The sequence below is a fragment of the Ranitomeya imitator genome, chromosome 4, assembly GCF_032444005.1.
Source record: "Ranitomeya imitator isolate aRanImi1 chromosome 4, aRanImi1.pri, whole genome shotgun sequence".
NCBI classification, from domain to species: Eukaryota; Metazoa; Chordata; class Amphibia; order Anura; family Dendrobatidae; genus Ranitomeya; species Ranitomeya imitator.
The window spans coordinates 712,402,445-712,419,530 of NC_091285.1; the positions used below are offsets into that span (position 1 = coordinate 712,402,445).

The 17,086-nt window shown below is 42.4% G+C and overlaps 1 protein-coding gene across 1 annotated transcript in view; it reads right to left on the bottom strand.

Moving 5' to 3' along the window:
- Positions 1-17,086, bottom strand: part of LOC138677402 (alpha-N-acetylneuraminide alpha-2,8-sialyltransferase-like) — a 265,474-nt gene that overhangs the window by 102,520 nt on the left and 145,868 nt on the right. Inside the window, exon 3 of the mRNA XM_069767497.1 lies at positions 11,134-11,220. Coding sequence (XP_069623598.1) covers positions 11,134-11,220 — 87 coding nt within the window. The remainder of the gene's footprint in view (positions 1-11,133; positions 11,221-17,086) is intronic.

The window sequence follows — 17,086 nt, forward strand, 5'->3', positions numbered from 1 at the left end:
CCCGACTTTTCAAAATAATCGGCCGATTTCACCCGACCCGACTTTTGACAAAGTCGGATTTCGCGAAACCCGACTCGATCCTAAAATAGTAAAAGTCGCTCAACTCTACCTTTTATGACTCACTTTTCTTGGGGATTTACTGACTCCATGATCTTTGTAGACTATAAATCTTATTGCGAAGCAGTCATATCATAGAAAGCACATGTTGGTAAAGGAAAAAGGTTCTCCAGTAACAACTAATGAATCAATAAATACAGTGAATGAAACGGCTTTATAGGAAGTTACACAAAAAAAGAAGAAAGAACAAATATTCTAAAGATTGCTATTGCTTTGGATTCAGTGAAAAAACATCAATGGATTAATAATACAACGTGATGTCCTTGCGGAGAATCAAGCCAGAAGGAACTTTAGAATTTAGCTTGAAAATCCACCAGGCTTTGTGATTTTTTATTTTTTTTTTAGTATGGGTCCTTTATTCTCTCTCTTGCCAGACACGTGACCCTGCTCCATAGCACACAATGTGAGACAGGATGTGGTACAGTTGTGATTATTAATAAAGTGCTTTTTGGATGCTTGAGAAATGTACTTTCAAGTTGTGCACCCAACATATTTCAGATTACACTTTGATGTAAATGACAGACGTAGAGGAGCAATTTAAAAATGATTTGATTTAAAAAAAGTCACTATTAGGCTACTTTCGCACTAGCGTCGGATTCGGCCCGTCGCATTGCGTTGGGCCGAGATTCCGACGCTAGCGTTTGATGTGCCACACAACGGGTGCAGCGGATGCATTTTTCCGGCGCATCCGCTGCCCCATTGTGAGGTGCGGGGAGGTGGGGGCGGAGTTCCGGCCGCGCATGCGCGGTTGGAAAAAGCGGTCCGTCGGCAGCAAAAACATTACATTTAATGTTTTTTGCTCCCGGCGGTCTGCCACAACACGGCGCAACCGTCGCACGATGGTTGCGACGTGTGACAATACGTCGCAATGCGTCGGTAATGTTACTCTATGGGGCAAAAACGCATCCTGCAAACAACTTTGCAGGATGCGTTTTTTCCCCTAAACGATGCATTGCGACGTATTAAAATAAACGCCAGTGTGAAAGTAGCCTTAGTTGCATGCGAGAATGTTTTATTTTTTTTTCACGAAAGAGCAACTGTTACAGGAACGAGGGCCGCATTTGAAGAAAAACGCAATTGCTCGCCAATCAGATTTAGTTTTCAATGTGGCTAATGCATTGGAAGAAACGGTCCGGCCAATGTGTTAACTACACTGAAAACTAGATCTGATTGGCTAAGCTATTAGGGCTTTGAAATAAAGCAAAACAGTCTCTGGAGTCTACCGGACAGAGTGGCATGTGTCAAGTCTGTCTGAGGCAGCCTTTTGAGACTGTGGTGTGAGGCAGATGCTAAAAGATGTAACATTTTTGGGGGGCATCTTTTTAAGTGAATATTTGTATCTATCAGAACAAACACAAGAAAAAATATCTCCGCACTGCTGCAATCTCTTAGACCCTAATGCCTCTGAAACTTCTTAGCCATACTGATGTTTCCCCATATACATCCTGGGTGCTGCTTCCAAAAAAGATCCACAACAGTATGAAAAAAGAGAAAAAAAGTGGTGCGCACTCACCGGAGTAGAAGTGTCATACTTTTATTCGGACATACAATACTGCGGCAGGGAGGGGTGTGGAGACAAACGGACGACAGCCGTTTCGTGCACACAGCACTGTACAGTCTGACCATGTCAACTTATACACAGGTGGAGACTCTCCAGTAACAGGAAGATGTAGCAGTGCTGGAAATGCTGCAAAAGGCAGCTCAGCGAGATGGTCTGACATGGAGAGGAGCAGAGCGGTGCACACAGTGAGGAGTGGTACACTTACAAACAGTGAAAAGGCAACAGCATGATAGATACAAATGAGAAAAAAAGTAGAGTGCTCTCACCGGAATAGAAGTGTCATACTTTTATTCGGACATACAATACTGCAGCAGGGAGGGGTGTGGAGACAAATGGACGATGGCTGTTTCGTGCACACAGCACTTCAACGAGCCCTGATGACGAAAGGAAGTAGGGAGGGTTTTTTACCTGTGCAGTCCTTTTGGTGCCTCCCATTCCACCAGACGCCATAGCGGATACATCACCGCTTATCAGAATACAAGTGAAAAAACATGTAACACATGAGTTAAAAACAATATAACAAAGCACAACATTACTAAGGAACTATAAATTACCAAAATTATTTTAAGGAAAGACTGACATGTTTATCTTCTCATTGAGACCAATAGGTCCCAATGCGCCTGCGCGTAAAATCCACCTCGCTTCTCTTCTCAATAAGAGATGGTGCAGATCTCCTCCTTGTTGCGGTAAGGAGATTTTCTCTAATCCAGCAAAACGCAACACTTGAACATTGCCCTCATGTTGTTCTCTCACATGATTTATTAGTCTGGGGACTCCCTTTCCAAAACATTGGAGCATAAATTATTCACCGGTCGCTGAAAGAGAAGTAAATTTGTTTTGGACGAATAATTCTTTAAAATCCTACATGGAATGCGGAAGACTGCCGCGTGGGCTCAGAGTCATAAAAGAGATGGCCCAGTTTAAAGACAATGAATTGTTTGTAAAAGAATGGGAAAAGATTTTATTACGGTGCTCACAGGATCTTTTGCAGCTTGTACTCAAACAGAACATGATTAATTATGAAGTCACCAAAACAGAACTGGGGAAGACAAAAGATGAATTGAAAGCCAGATTGTCCGAAAGCCAATGGATGGCAATGGATAAAAAATTGGACACTAAATTAGTGATTTTACAAAATGATATAAAACACAGAAAACGCGATAAATTCATCCGCGATAAGTGTGACTTTGAAACAGGAAAGGCATTCTCATGGAACAAAGGCGGTCAGTCGCAGAATCATCGCAGATTTCCAAGGAGGCAAAATCAGAAATGGAGAAAAAATAATAAAAAAGATTACCTTACAACTGACTCCGATTCAAGGGCAACTGAGGAATCAGGCAACACATCTAGGTCATCGGTTCCAGCAAATTCTGCGGACAATACCGCATCCCCTTTAGACGCAGGACGCGTCGTGGGGGTAGAAGAAATGGCAGAAAACAACAATAGAAAAAGGAAACAAGTCTCTTGGAGACCATTACAATAGATAGACCTATTAATACGGTCATTAATTTAACTGACCATGTTTTGAAAGAAGCACATATTTCTGTTCTATCAATGGGGTTGAGTTATTGTTTACCAGAGGAGTTCGACGTGGTTGACTTTAAGATTGACCTCTATAAAGCTGCGAGAAAAATCCATTTATTTAAGTCATTTGCATCGCCTAAACGATCTGAGGTGTCTAAATCAGCTCCACCGGTGATTTATCCAGGAGAAGTACCTTGCCAGGTGGGCCCCCTAGGTTTTATGTTGACGGAGGACCCTCTTGGTAATGAGCAAGATGATGCACGGTTGCTTTTAAGCCTTACTAATTCTCCTACAGTAACAACTTCCCATAGGCAGACTCCAATTATGCCTTTCACTGGGGTGGGTAAAATCTACATACATGCCGCCGGTCTCTCCTGGTAACCCCATAGATGTTTTTGAGACTCAGGTGACAAAAGACGTGGAAGCCTTATTGTGCAAAAAACTTCCTAAAAATTTGCAACCGGCAGAATTTCGAGTTTTGAAAGAAATACAGGGGTGGTCGGATATTATAGTACGAGCTGCCGACAAAGGAGGGAATACGGTTTGGTTTTCGAGGGAATATTACGAACAGGAATGCCTTAAGACAATTGTCTGATAATGATACGTATATGAAATTAAAGGGAGATCCCACAGTTAAATTTAAGAGCACATTACGGTCCTTTTTAAGACAATATGTAGAAAAAGGTATTTTATCTCACAAACAAGCAGCAAAATTATTTCCAGAATTCCCGAGAAAGCCTCATTGGTATCATATACCAAAGATACATAAATCTCTGACAAATCCACCGGGGCGCCCTATAGTGTCCGGGGTGGGTGCTTTGACGGAACCCTTATCTTCCTATTTAGATTGGCTATTACGTCCACTTCTGCAAGATGTTCCGTCGTTTGTAAAAGATACTAGAGATTTTTTAAAAACCTAAAAGGGCTTCGTTTGGCAAGAGAGTTTTTGCCTCACGTCTATAGACATCGAAAGTCTGTACACCAGAATTCCACAAAATTTGGGGGTCGATCCAGTTTGAGGTATTTTTGTATTTTGGAAAGCACACCAAGGGATGCAGACACTATTACCTTTATTTGTGAAGGGTTATTATCACTCATTCTTAAACATAACGCATTCCTGTTCGATAATACATGGTACAGACAGACAGAGGGTACAGCCATGGGTACCCCTGTCGCATGTACCCTGGCGAATTTATTTTTGGCCAGATTTGAGGATGAATATATTTATTCATCTAATAATCCTTTTTTGAAGCACATTAAACTTTACATAAGATATGTGGACGACATATTCATGGTGTGGGACGGTCACCAGGGGACTTTCACAGTTTGTGGAGCACCTGGGGACGTCCAACACCATGAATATGAAGTTCACTTCCCAATTTGGGGGAACATAACTGTTTTTTTTTGGACGTTAAATTAAGAGTGAGTGAGGAGGGTATTCACACAGAGGTCTACCGAAAGCCGTCCTCGTCTAACTCCCTGTTCAATTTTAACAGCGCCCATCCCTTCTATACAAAACAGGCTCTCCCTTATAGCCAATTTTTAAGGGTTATAAGGATAAATAGTAATAACACTGGGTTCATGCAACAATCTGAGGAGTTGTATGGATTTGAGAGACAGGGTTACCCCCAACCAATTTTGGATAGGGCGTTAAAAAAGGCTGTTAATTTCGACCTGAGTAAGGCGCCATCTGGAAAAACAAAAAAAAAGATGATACAAGATTTGTTTTTGTTTCAAGTTTGGACCAATGGATACTTTCATCAGGTCATCCATTAGAAAAAATTGGCAGATTCTGGGACAAGATAGTGATCTAAGAGAGATGGTTGAAAGAGGCCCATTATTTGCATGTTAATGGAGTAAAAATATTAGGGATTGTCTGGTGTGCAATCGCTTTGTTTCCAATCGGGAGAATTGGCTGAGTAGTAGTGCCCCAAAAGGGAACTTTAGGTGTGGCCAATGCAATTTCTGCATATACCATCTCACAGGTAACAAGATAAAAATGGGCCCAATTCATCATACAGTACATGATTTTATTTCCTGCAGAACCACACATATTGTGTATGTAATCTTTTGCCCGTGTGGTTTTTTTCTACATCGGCAAAACGATTTGTTCCCTGTTTATAAGGGTGAGGGAACATTTTAACTCTGTACGTACAGGAAAGGGAGTCCCCAGACTAATTAATCATGTGAGAGAACAACATGAGGGCAGTGTTCAAGTGTTGCGTTTTGCTGGATTAGAGAAAATCTCCTTATCGCAACAAGGAGGAGATCTGCACCGTTTCTTATTGAGAAGAGAAGCGAGGTGGATTTTACTCGCAGGCTCATTGGGACCTACTGGTCTCAATGAGAAGATAGACATGTCAGTCTTTAAAATAATTTTGGTAATTCATAGTTCCTTAGTAATGTTGTGCTTTGTTATATTGTTTTTAACTTGTGTGTTATATGTTTTTTAACTTGTATTCTGATAAGCGGTGATGTATCCGCTATGACGTCTGGTGGAATGGGAGGAGCCAAAAGGACTGCACAGGTAAAAAAACCCTCCCTACTTCCTTTCATCGTCAGGACCCGTTGAAGTGCTCTGGGCACGAAACGACCGTCGTCCGTTTGTCTCCACACCCCTCCCTGCCGCAGTATTGTATGTCCGAATAAAAGTATGACACTTCTACTCCGGTGAGTGCGCTCCATTTTTTTTCTCATTTGTATCTATCATGCTGGTGCCTTTTCACTGTTTGTAAGTGCACTCCTCCTCACTGTGTGCACCGCTCTGCTCCTCTCCGTGTCAGACCATCTCGCTGAGCTGCCTTTTGCAGCATTTCCAGCACTGCTACATCTTCCTGTTATTGGAGAGTCTACACCTGCATATAAGTTTACATGGTCAGACTCTACAGAAATGTAAAACCAGTGTGACTTGCAGAGTTTTGTTTCCCTGGCCTTTCCATTGCCAGCAGTGGATATATTAGGAAGCTACTCCCTCCACACCTTGTCTGAGCTAAGGTCCTACCTGCAATTTGTCACAAGTTCCATGTCTAGGTGCATTTCTGTTTTGAATGTCCTGTTACTAACCCAGTTTGTTTAACTCTATAGACTCCTCCCTCTGCTCTTGACGCCAGGCTTCGTATTTTGAATACTTGTGCTGCCTGCCATGTCCTCGGACTCTCTGACTATGTCTATGTCTTCGCCCTCTGTGCCTTGTATTTTTGCCTGGCCAGTGTCACGGGGCAGTAATGGGAAAACAGGAGATGAGGAATCTGGGCCCCTAAACTGCCCCTCAGGCTAGGGGGAGCCCTGTCTTTCCTTAACTTGTGGGTACCCTTGAAGGTAGGGAGACCCAAGTGACCGACCTGCCCCTATCTCCTGTTAAGCCCTGAGCTAAACCTCCAACCCCCACCCCAGGAGGTGAATAATGTAAACTGCACCACAAAGCAAATAAACAGGATGACACAATATAAGAGTGAGGGGAACTCAATACCAAAAGGGGAATGCACAAACGACAAGGGGACAAGGTAACAAAAACTCAGCACTTAGCTTGTGCACACCGCTGCTTAACTCCATACCACAGATAGAAGAGCAACAGGACTCCAAACACAAGACTTGGCCGACACCAGGGAGCTACTCCTGCTAGGTTGGTCTCCAGAAAAGACCTGTATCACCAACAGTCAGCTGATACATCAGGTGACCCTTTAAAGGATGTGGGAGTGGTCACCAGCAACATCAGCTGACCCAGCAGCACTGCTGCATTTAACCCCCACTGGCCTGAAAGGAAAAACAATTTAATGTGAGTGGAACTAAAGATGCCACAAATCCAAAAATGGATCGTAACAGCCAGCTGCTGCAGGAGCGGGGGCTGCCCTGGAATGGCATCTGGTGACTTCACAAATGACCTAAGCCTGTCCTCATCAGAGGCTATAATGAAGACCAGGTAGTTACTTACTTACACCATTTCAGGGTAAGCCTGCCCAGTGGTGCAGTGGATCGACACACACCATCATCACAGAATCTTTTGTATTTTTCAAATTTTTGAGTGTATTCTAAGTCAAAGTCTATCATTATATTAGTGTAATGACTGGGATGGTCCAGGTAACATAGTAACATAGTAACATAGTTAGTAAGGCCGAAAAAAGACATTTGTCCATCCAGTTCAGCCTATATTCCATCATAATAAATACCCAGATCTACGTCCTTCTACAGAACCTAATAATTGTATGATACAATATTGTTCTGCTCCAGGAAGACATCCAGGCCTCTCTTGAACCCCTCGACTGAGTTCGCCATCACCACCTCCTCAGGCAAGCAATTCCAGATTCTCACTGCCCTAACAGTAAAGAATCCTCTTCTATGTTGGTGGAAAAACCTTCTCTCCTCCAGACGCAAAGAATGCCCCCTTGTGCCCGTCACCTTCCTTGGTATAAACAGATCCTCAGCGAGATATTTGTATTGTCCCCTTATATACTTATACATGGTTATTAGATCGCCCCTCAGTCGTCTTTTTTCTAGACTAAATAATCCTAATTTCGCTAATCTATCTGGGTATAGGTAGTGACAGAAGTCAAAGTTTTCACTTGTGCCTACATAATCTTCTGCTTTATTTTTTTTTTAATCTCTGCTATGTGTAGGCTACAATAAAGGGATAACATATTATTTAGATAAGGATGGGTTTACATACAGTGGGGCAAAAAAGTATTTAGTCAGTCAGCAATAGTGCAAGTTCCACCACTTAAAAAGATGAGAGGCGTCTGTAATTTACATCATAGGTAGACCTCAACTATGGAAGACAAACTGAGAAAAAAAAATCCAGAAAATCACATTGTCTGTTTTTTTTTATCATTTTTTTGCATATTATGGTGGAAAATAAGTATTTGGTCAGAAACAAAATTTCATCTCAATACTTTGTAATATATCCTTTGTTGGCAATGACAGAGGTCAAACGTTTTCTGTAAGTCTTCACAAGGTTGCCACACACTGTTGTTGGTATGTTGGCCCATTCCTCCATGCAGATCTCCTCTAGAGCAGTGATGTTTTTGGCTTTTCGCTTGGCAACACGGACTTTCAACTCCCTCCAAAGGTTTTCTATAGGGTTGAGATCTGGAGACTGGCTAGGCCACTCCAGGACCTTGAAATGCTTCTTACGAAGCCACTCCTTCGTTGCCCTGGCGGTGTGCTTTGGATCATTGTCATGTTGAAAGACCCAGCCACGTTTCATCTTCAATGCCCTTGCTGATGGAAGGAGGTTTGCACTCAAAATCTCACGATACATGGCCCCATTCATTCTTTCATGTACCCGGATCAGTCGTCCTGGCCCCTTTACAGAGAAACAGCCCCAGAGCATGATGTTTCCACCACCATGCCTTACAGTAGGTATGGTGTTTGATGGATGCAACTCAGTATTCTTTTTCCTCCAAACACGACAAGTTGTGTTTCTACCAAACAGTTCCAGTTTGGTCTCATCAGACCATAGGACATTCTCCCAAAACTCCTCTGGATCATCCAAATGCTCTCTAGCAAACTTCAGACGGGCCCAGACATGTACTGGCTTAAGCAGTGGGACACGTCTGGCACTGCAGGATCTGAGTCCATGGTGGCGTAGTGTGTTACTTATGGTAGGCCTTGTTACATTGGTCCCAGCTCTCTGCAGTTCATTCACTAGGTCCCCCCGCGTGGTTCAGGGATTTTTGCTCACCGTTCTTGTGATCATTCTGACCCCACGGGGTGGGATTTTGCGTGGAGCCCCAGATCGAGGGAGATTATCAGTGGTCTTGTATGTCTTCCATTTTCTAATTATTGCTCCCACTGTTGATTTCTTCACTCCAAGCTGGTTGGCTATTGCAGATTCAGTCTTCCCAGCCTGGTGCAGGGCTACAATTTTGTTTCTGGTGTCCTTTGACAGCTCTTTGGTCTTCACCATAGTGGAGTTTGGAGTCAGACTGTTTGAGGGTGTGCACAGGTGTCTTTTTATACTGATAACAAGTTTAAACAGGTGCCATTACTACAGGTAATGAGTGGAGGAAAGAGGAGACTCTTAAAAAAGAAGTTACAGGTCTGTGAGAGCCAGAAATCTTGATTGTTTGTTTCTGACCAAATACTTATTTTCCACCATAATATGCAAAAAAAATGATAAAAAACAGACAATGTGATTTTCTGGATTTTTTTTTCTCAGTTTGTCTCCCATAGTTGAGGTCTACCTATGATGTAAATTACAGACGCCTCTCATCTTTTTAAGTGGTGGAACTTGCACTATTGCTGACTGACTAAATACTTTTTTGCCCCACTGTATGTGCATTTCATGCAAACCACAAAGGTTGGACTGACCACAGGGCTCTTGACAAGACCTTACAGCTTAATCGTCAAATATGAGGCTGTAAGTTTTGGATGGGACGCACGCCACGAGATTGGGAATTGTGGCAAGTATACCATCTATGAAATATAATCATATGAATTTGGCCTAACTTGAGAGCCCTTGTCCATGATGAAAACCTTCAGGAGTGATTCTTACTAGTGTTGAGCGATACCGTCCGATACTTGAAAGTATCGGTATCGGATAGTATCGGCCGATACTCGAAAAGTATCGGATATCGCCGATACCGATATCCGATACCAATACAAGTCAATGGGACACCAAGTATCGGAAAGTATCCTGATGGTTCCCAGGGTCTGAAGGAGAGGAAACTCTCCTTCAGGCCCTGGGATCCATATTAATGTGTAAAATAAAGAATTAAAATAAAAAATATTGATATATTCACCTCTCCGGCGGCCCCTGGACATCACGCTGGTAACCGGCAGGCTTCTTTGTTTAAAATGAGCACGTTTAGGACCTGAGGAATGACGTCGCGGCTTCTGATTGGTCGCGTGCCGCTCATGTGACCGCCACGCGACCAATCAGAAGCCGCGACGTCATTCGCAGATCCTAAATTCCTAGAATGAAGAGTTTAGTGCCTGAGAATGACGTCGCGGCTTGTGATTGGTCGCGTGGCGGTCACATGAGCGGCACGCGACCAATCAGAAGCCGCGACGTCATTCCTCAGGTCCTAAACGCGCTCATTTTAAACAAAGAAGCCTGCCGGTTACCCGCGGTGATGTTCAGGGGCCGCCGGAGAGGTGAATATATCAATATTTTTTATTTTAATTCTTTATTTTACACATCACTATGGATCCGATACCGATTCCCAATACCACAAAAGTATCGGAACTCGATATCGGAATTCCGATACCGCAAGTATCGGCCGATACCCGATACTTGCGATATCGGAATGCTCAACACTAATTCTTACTAATTTCAGGGACAACAGTTTCATTGTTTTTCTTGCTCTAGGAATCTCTGATGTCTCAGTAGAGCTGGTCTCTAAAGGTAACCCCTGTGCATTTGTTGTAATTTTAGACATGGATGTGAGAGTGCTTTTGATGTAATATCCCTCCACTATCTCCCATTCTGGTAATCTCCACTTGAACCTTCCATTCATTGAATGAACGATGGTCATTTATCTAATGATAGAAATGTAGACATTAAAAGCGTCAGAGGAAATGTCTCTCTTTCAGCCGCGGTATTTGTAGACCTAACAATGGCCTTGGTGTCTGATACTGTATGTACAGCACAAAATCAGATCTCATCCCCCCAAAAAAAACAGTCCCCAGTGCAGTTCTGTCTAAATAAAATTAAAAATGTTACGAATTTGAATCTGACAATGAATAATCAACCAAAACAAAATTTTTCTCCAGAAGACCCCAAACAGTCCTGAAAAGGCTAACCTGAATACTAAGCATTAAGCTGGATTAGGATGTGCGACAGGTCAAAGAACTGAAAAATTCAAACTCCAATCACTTGACTTCAGGAGGGACATGGCTACCAAAGAAGCAAGGTGGACCAGCGTTGTGGTGCTTTCTGTACATCCCACGATCAGTTATTTCATACTTTATACATTTGTACTTTCTTTGCTTACCGTCTCAGGTCACGCGCTGTCTGGTTCGCTATCCATGAACAGCCTTGTAGAGCGTTAATCAATTTATAAAACATAGATGTGTCCAATCTAGAGGAAAAAAAATATTACCATGAGATTTGTTCTGTGAATTTTCATCGAAACAGCACATAACATAATCTAACTGATCTGGTCTATAAAGATTGAGACCACCAAGGTTAACTCACAAAATATATGTAGGCAAAATCAATTCCTCCAGTTGCCAGAAATTGTCCTTGTGAGTCAGAGTCAAAAGATATTTTTGGTATCTATGATCATATCAAATAACAAGAGTAATTGGTTTTTCAGGGATCAAATGTCTCAAACTAAGCACCAGTTGTCTTCCTAGCCCTCCAGTTTGAACACATTTGCTCAAGATTGTGAAAGTTCTTTCTAAAGATTGTGATTTTGAGGGCTGTGAAAAAAACAATACTACCAATACTACTAAGCAGCTATCTAAGTAATAGGAGATTTATAAGAGCAGACCATTTTAATTAAGATACCATTACAGGTATCTAGCGTCATGACTCAGGATGGGGTGGTTCTGGCTCTGTCCTGGTCAGGTCAGGGTTAAGAAAGTCCGCCTCTCGTTAATGCTTGTAGTTCCTGGGTCCAGTGTTGGTTATATTTCCATTTACTTGGCTAGAGATTGCTGACCCAGTTTACTTGTCTGTAACCGTTGTGCCTCTGTGCGGGTGAGCTTTTCTGTGTATGACCCGATTTGTCCCCAGACTTCTGCTTCTGTTTTCTGCTCTGTACTGCGGTGTCCTTCCTGGATCTCTGACCCCTTGGCTCGTCTTGGTTTACTAGCTGCCTCATCCCTAGGTACCTCACTCTCGTTTGGCTTTGACCCTTTGCTCTCCATTTGACTACATTTACATTTTGTGCCCCGTATTCCACTCTCTCAGCTGCTTCCTCGTCTTCATGTGCGGCAGCTCCACCCCCTGTGATCATATGACTGCTTAGAGTCAGGTCCTGTGCACACTGCGTGCTTTAGTTCTCACACTTCCCTGCAAGCGCCCCCTAGGCTCCTCGGGTGATCACACCGTGTGTCATTACATCTAGGACCTTAAACTAATCTGGCAAATTATATACAAATATCGCATATCTGGCAAATCAGAAACAGAGGCACAGTAATTCCATAAGCACTAGCTAAGTTGTGGGGTGCACAATAATCGGTAGTGTGAACCATCCTACTGACAGGAACAGGAAACTCCCTTAAACTTTACTAGAAATTAATATAATATATGACAGATGTCCTATGGATGCATAGGATACACCCATATAAACTGGTCATTAGTAGAGGTGAGCGAATATTTCAAGGTTCTGTTTCTGTGAAAATCCCGATGTTCGAAGAAAAATTCGTCAAACATACCCAAACCTCATTGCATTCAATTGGGGACCAAATCAAACCTATACACAACATCTTACATGGGGACAAGAAGCTGCCATATGTCTAAAATTAGGGGCAGACACCAAAAAAAGTGGCATCAATTGACCGAGAGTATAAATAATATAATTTCACAGCATGGATGCCTGGGACAGGGCTTGGACCATCATTTGTAGCTGAAACATTGATCAGTAAAAGTATAGGCTTGGTTCTCTGAGAGGTCTGCCACATTCAGGCATCACACATGAAGGAGACCCAACTTGGAGTCCAAACATTTTCAAAAATTAGGGGCAGACACCGGGAAATGTGGCATCAATTGACCCACGGTAGAAATATTATAATGGCAAGGCAGCAGTTAGCCACAGGCCAGGCGTTAGGCATCGGGGTCTGGGCCAGAATTTACAACTTGGAATTGAAGTTTCAATTAAGATGAGGTGGGTGAGGGATCGGTTTAAGCTTGCTTTGCTGGTAGCCCTGATACCTGATGTAAAAGCTCAAACTGGATTTTTGCCCAGACACGCTCAGGTGCCACAAGCATCAGTTTCATAGACTACTACTGGAAGAAACATTTAAAGATAGTAACACAGCCTGTTGACCGAAAGTAAGTGCTGGACTGCCAGTCTGGGAACCGTACTGCTACAGGCAACAAACATGAAGAAGACCCAACTTGGAGTCCAAAAATTTCCAAAAACAATTGTCACGCATCAATAAAGTGGCATCAATTTCCCCAGAGTAGAAATAGTATAATAGGACTCTGAAACACCTTCCACTATAGCAGTGTTCCCCAACTCCAGTCCTCAAGAGCCACCAACAGGTCATGTTTTCAGGATTTCCTTAGTATGGCCCAGGTGATGGAATTGTTGCAAGTCTAGATGAGGGAATTCTCACCTGGGCAATACTAAGGAAATCCTGAAAACATGACCCGTTGGTGGCTCTTGAGGACCGGAGTTGGGGAACACTGCACTATAGGAAACCCACCAGATTGAGAACCAACTTGGACTCTCCACATTTCAAAAAATCGAAACTTCAGCAGCAGACGCAACAGCAGGCACAGAAACCACGACAAGTGTCAGACTGCAATAACGCGAGATCAATGCATGACACTTAAAACCTACACCTTCGCCCAGTCTGTCCAGTCTGCGACTGGGGTGCAAAAGTCATTGGAGATCCATGATTTGTTCATTCTTATGAAAGTTAGGTAGTCTTCATTTTCAAGAGAAAGCCGAATGCGTTTATCCGTCAGGACACCTCCAGCAGTGCTGAAGACACGTTCTGACAGGATAAAACCTCCAAGGTGTGATAGGCAAGCACCATCCCCTCCATTCTTCCACAACGTGTCAGACTTGTATTCTGTTGTGCTGGTGCATGGGATGGTCCAAAAATGTGTGAAATGACTCTTGAAATTGCTTCTGCCACTTCCACTGCTGCCACTAATGTTTTTGCGTTGATGCCTCAACGTTCACGGGGTTTGACGTCTATAACTGCAATGCACACTGTGTGCCTCACTGCTGTCTTGGGGAAAACCACTCTTAAGATTGTCTACAAGTGTGTTTCAATAGTCCAGCATGCGTGCGTCACTTTCCAGGGGGGAGAAGCATCTGGAAAAATTTACTCTTATACTGTAGATCTAAAAGATGGGCAGCCCAGTAGTCAGCATTATTTCTAACCTTAAAAATACAGGCATCATGTTGCAGATAGTAGACCATACTGATCTCACAAGCTCCTGGTCATGTGACAATCCAGAAGTGTTTAAACACAAATCCCAAAAATTTAAATTCAATTTTTTATTATAGAGATATAAAAACATAAAAATATTAAAAGGGGCCTCAAACCAAACTAGGGAACTAGGGGGAAGCAGCTGCAGTCAATAAATGTTACCTCATAAATATATTAAATTTTTTTTATAAATGGAGCCATCAAAGTATATATAATAATACAACGTATAAAACTATGGGGAGACTGTAAGGAAGTGGGAACAAGGCTAATGGGAACAGTGCAAGAAGGCAGAGGATAATATTTCCTCATGTTTGTTGAATACAGATATTTGCTCAAAAAAAGAGATATATTAAATATACATATCTGTATCAATAACAAATTGTTGATGGAAATGATTTATATTCCCACACGTGCCGTTCCTAACTAGATGCCGCCATAGTACAGACTTGTGCATAAATAATTACCTACATAGTACAACATAATAAAGAGGTAGCCAACACCATATAGGTTTAGAGAAAAGCGTATTACGTAAGCGTGGAGATCACGGCTAGTAGAGTAATGTGGACCGTACGCTGTCTCCCCTCCCGTCACTTGAGCGTGCGGTCACCATTTCTCTGCTAGCTGTGATCTCCACGCGGGCGGTGTAGACTTCTGGGTTCCTCCTGACCATGCATGCGGCGACCAACCCCCCCCCCCCCCGGTCTCTGTCTATTGGCCATCCCCGGTATATACCCCTTCGGTTCACTTGAGCGTCACCCCATAACAAAGGACTTGGCTCCGAAACGCGCGTCGGGGTGTGTGCCGCATTTGAACCGGGGACCACTACCAGACAACCACCAGGAAATATCGTGCTGCTATTTACATTTCTTTTCCCTATTTTACACTGTGCAGTTTATATCCCCCGCTTATGACTCATATATATTTGGGGCGAGTTGGTACGCTGCATTAACTACGTATTACATAAATGAATGTAGTCATTTGTACGCACATACCTGTGGTCTATTCTAAGGGGGTTACTTTGATTATGCACTTTAATTAATTTATCCACCATCGTACCCTTCCTCTGATCCCCCTCTTTCTTGTATCGATTTGCTTCAGTGTACATTTTGATTTTAATATGTTTTTAATTTAACTATTGTATTTGTCCGGGCACCCTGTTGCACACAGTGCCAATGTTGGCCACCCACTTTTTAATAAATGTGTTTTACTTCATTACCGTTCTTAACTTCGTTAGCATTCTTCTCAGGTCCATGCCTAGTGGTTTCTTTGGTTTTTCACATTTTGAATGGTCTGCCATTCAACCTCTTAAACACTATTATTGTTTATATTGTATATTTATACACACACTCTTTTAACTTTATTTAAGCTGTTACGCCTAACCTTATTGTTTGTTCTCATTCAACAATGATGAGTAAACATTAACCTTGGCATTTCGGCATTTTTCCCATCAGCCGTGTTCCCATTTCCTTACAGACTCCGCTTAGTCTTATAGGTTGTACAGTTGAAACTAGAAGTTTCCATTCAGTATATATAAAGACACATCTGCAGGTTTTTCTCAATATCTGACATGAAATCAGAATAAACCTTTCCCGGTTTTGGTCAATTCCGATTACCATAATTAATATTTGCCAAATGTCAAAATAATGAGAGAGACTGTTTTAAGGCATATTTATTACTTACTGAATAGTCACAAGTTTACATACACTAAGATTACTGTGGCTGTAAACAATTCTGGACTACCCATATGATGTCATGTGTTTGCAAACTTTTGAAAAGTTTTTTGGCAACATCTGAATTAATATGAGACACACCTGTGGATCTAGTTTAATGCACATCTTAAACACACGGCTTCTTTTCTGTAGCATCATGGGAAAGTCTCAAGACGGGTTCTGTGTCCCAGATATGAACGTGTTTTGGTCTGACATGTGCGTAGTGGCCCAAGGACAAAAGCAAAAGACCTTGTGAAGATGATGGTGGAAGCTGGTAAGATTGTGTCAATATCCACAGTGAAACAAGTACTGTATCACCATGGGCTGAAAAGTCACTCTGCCAGGAAGAAGCCATTACGCCAAAAGAAACATAAAAAAGCCAGATGAATGTTTGCTAATGCGCACAGGAACAAAGACCTTTATGTCTGGAGGCATGTCCTGTGGACTGATGAAACTAAAATTGAACTTTTTGGGCACAATTGTTACGTTTGGACCAAAATGGGAGAAGCTTGGAGGCCTACGAACACCATCCCCACTGTGAAACACAGTGGTGGCAGAATCATATTGTAGGGTTGGTTTGCGGCAGGAGGGACTGGTGCACTTCACAAAATAGATGGCATCGTGAGAAAAGAAGATTATGTGGCAATACTGAAGCAACATCAGACATCAGCCAGGAAGTTAAATCTTGGGTGGAATGGGTCTTCCAAATGGACAATGACCCGAAGCATACTGCCAAAATGGTTAAAGGATAACAAAGTCAATGTTTTGGAGAGGCCATCAAAAAGCCTTCATCTCAATACTACTGAAAATGTATGGGCAAAGCTGAAATGGCCAGTTCGGGCAAGGCGACCTACACACCTGGATCAGTTAGACCAGTTTTGTCAGGAGGAACGGGCCCAAATTCCGACCAACTATTGTGAGAAGCTTGTGGAAGGAGATCCCAAACCTTCTAACCCAAGTCATTCAGTGTAAGGGCCGTGGTGCCAAATACTAATAAAATGGATGGAAACTTTTAACTTTGCAGTAAGTAATAAAAATGCCTTAAAACTTTCTCTCATTATTCTGATATTTGAGAAATATTAATAATTAAGGTAATCCTAATTTACCTAAAACAGGAAAGGTT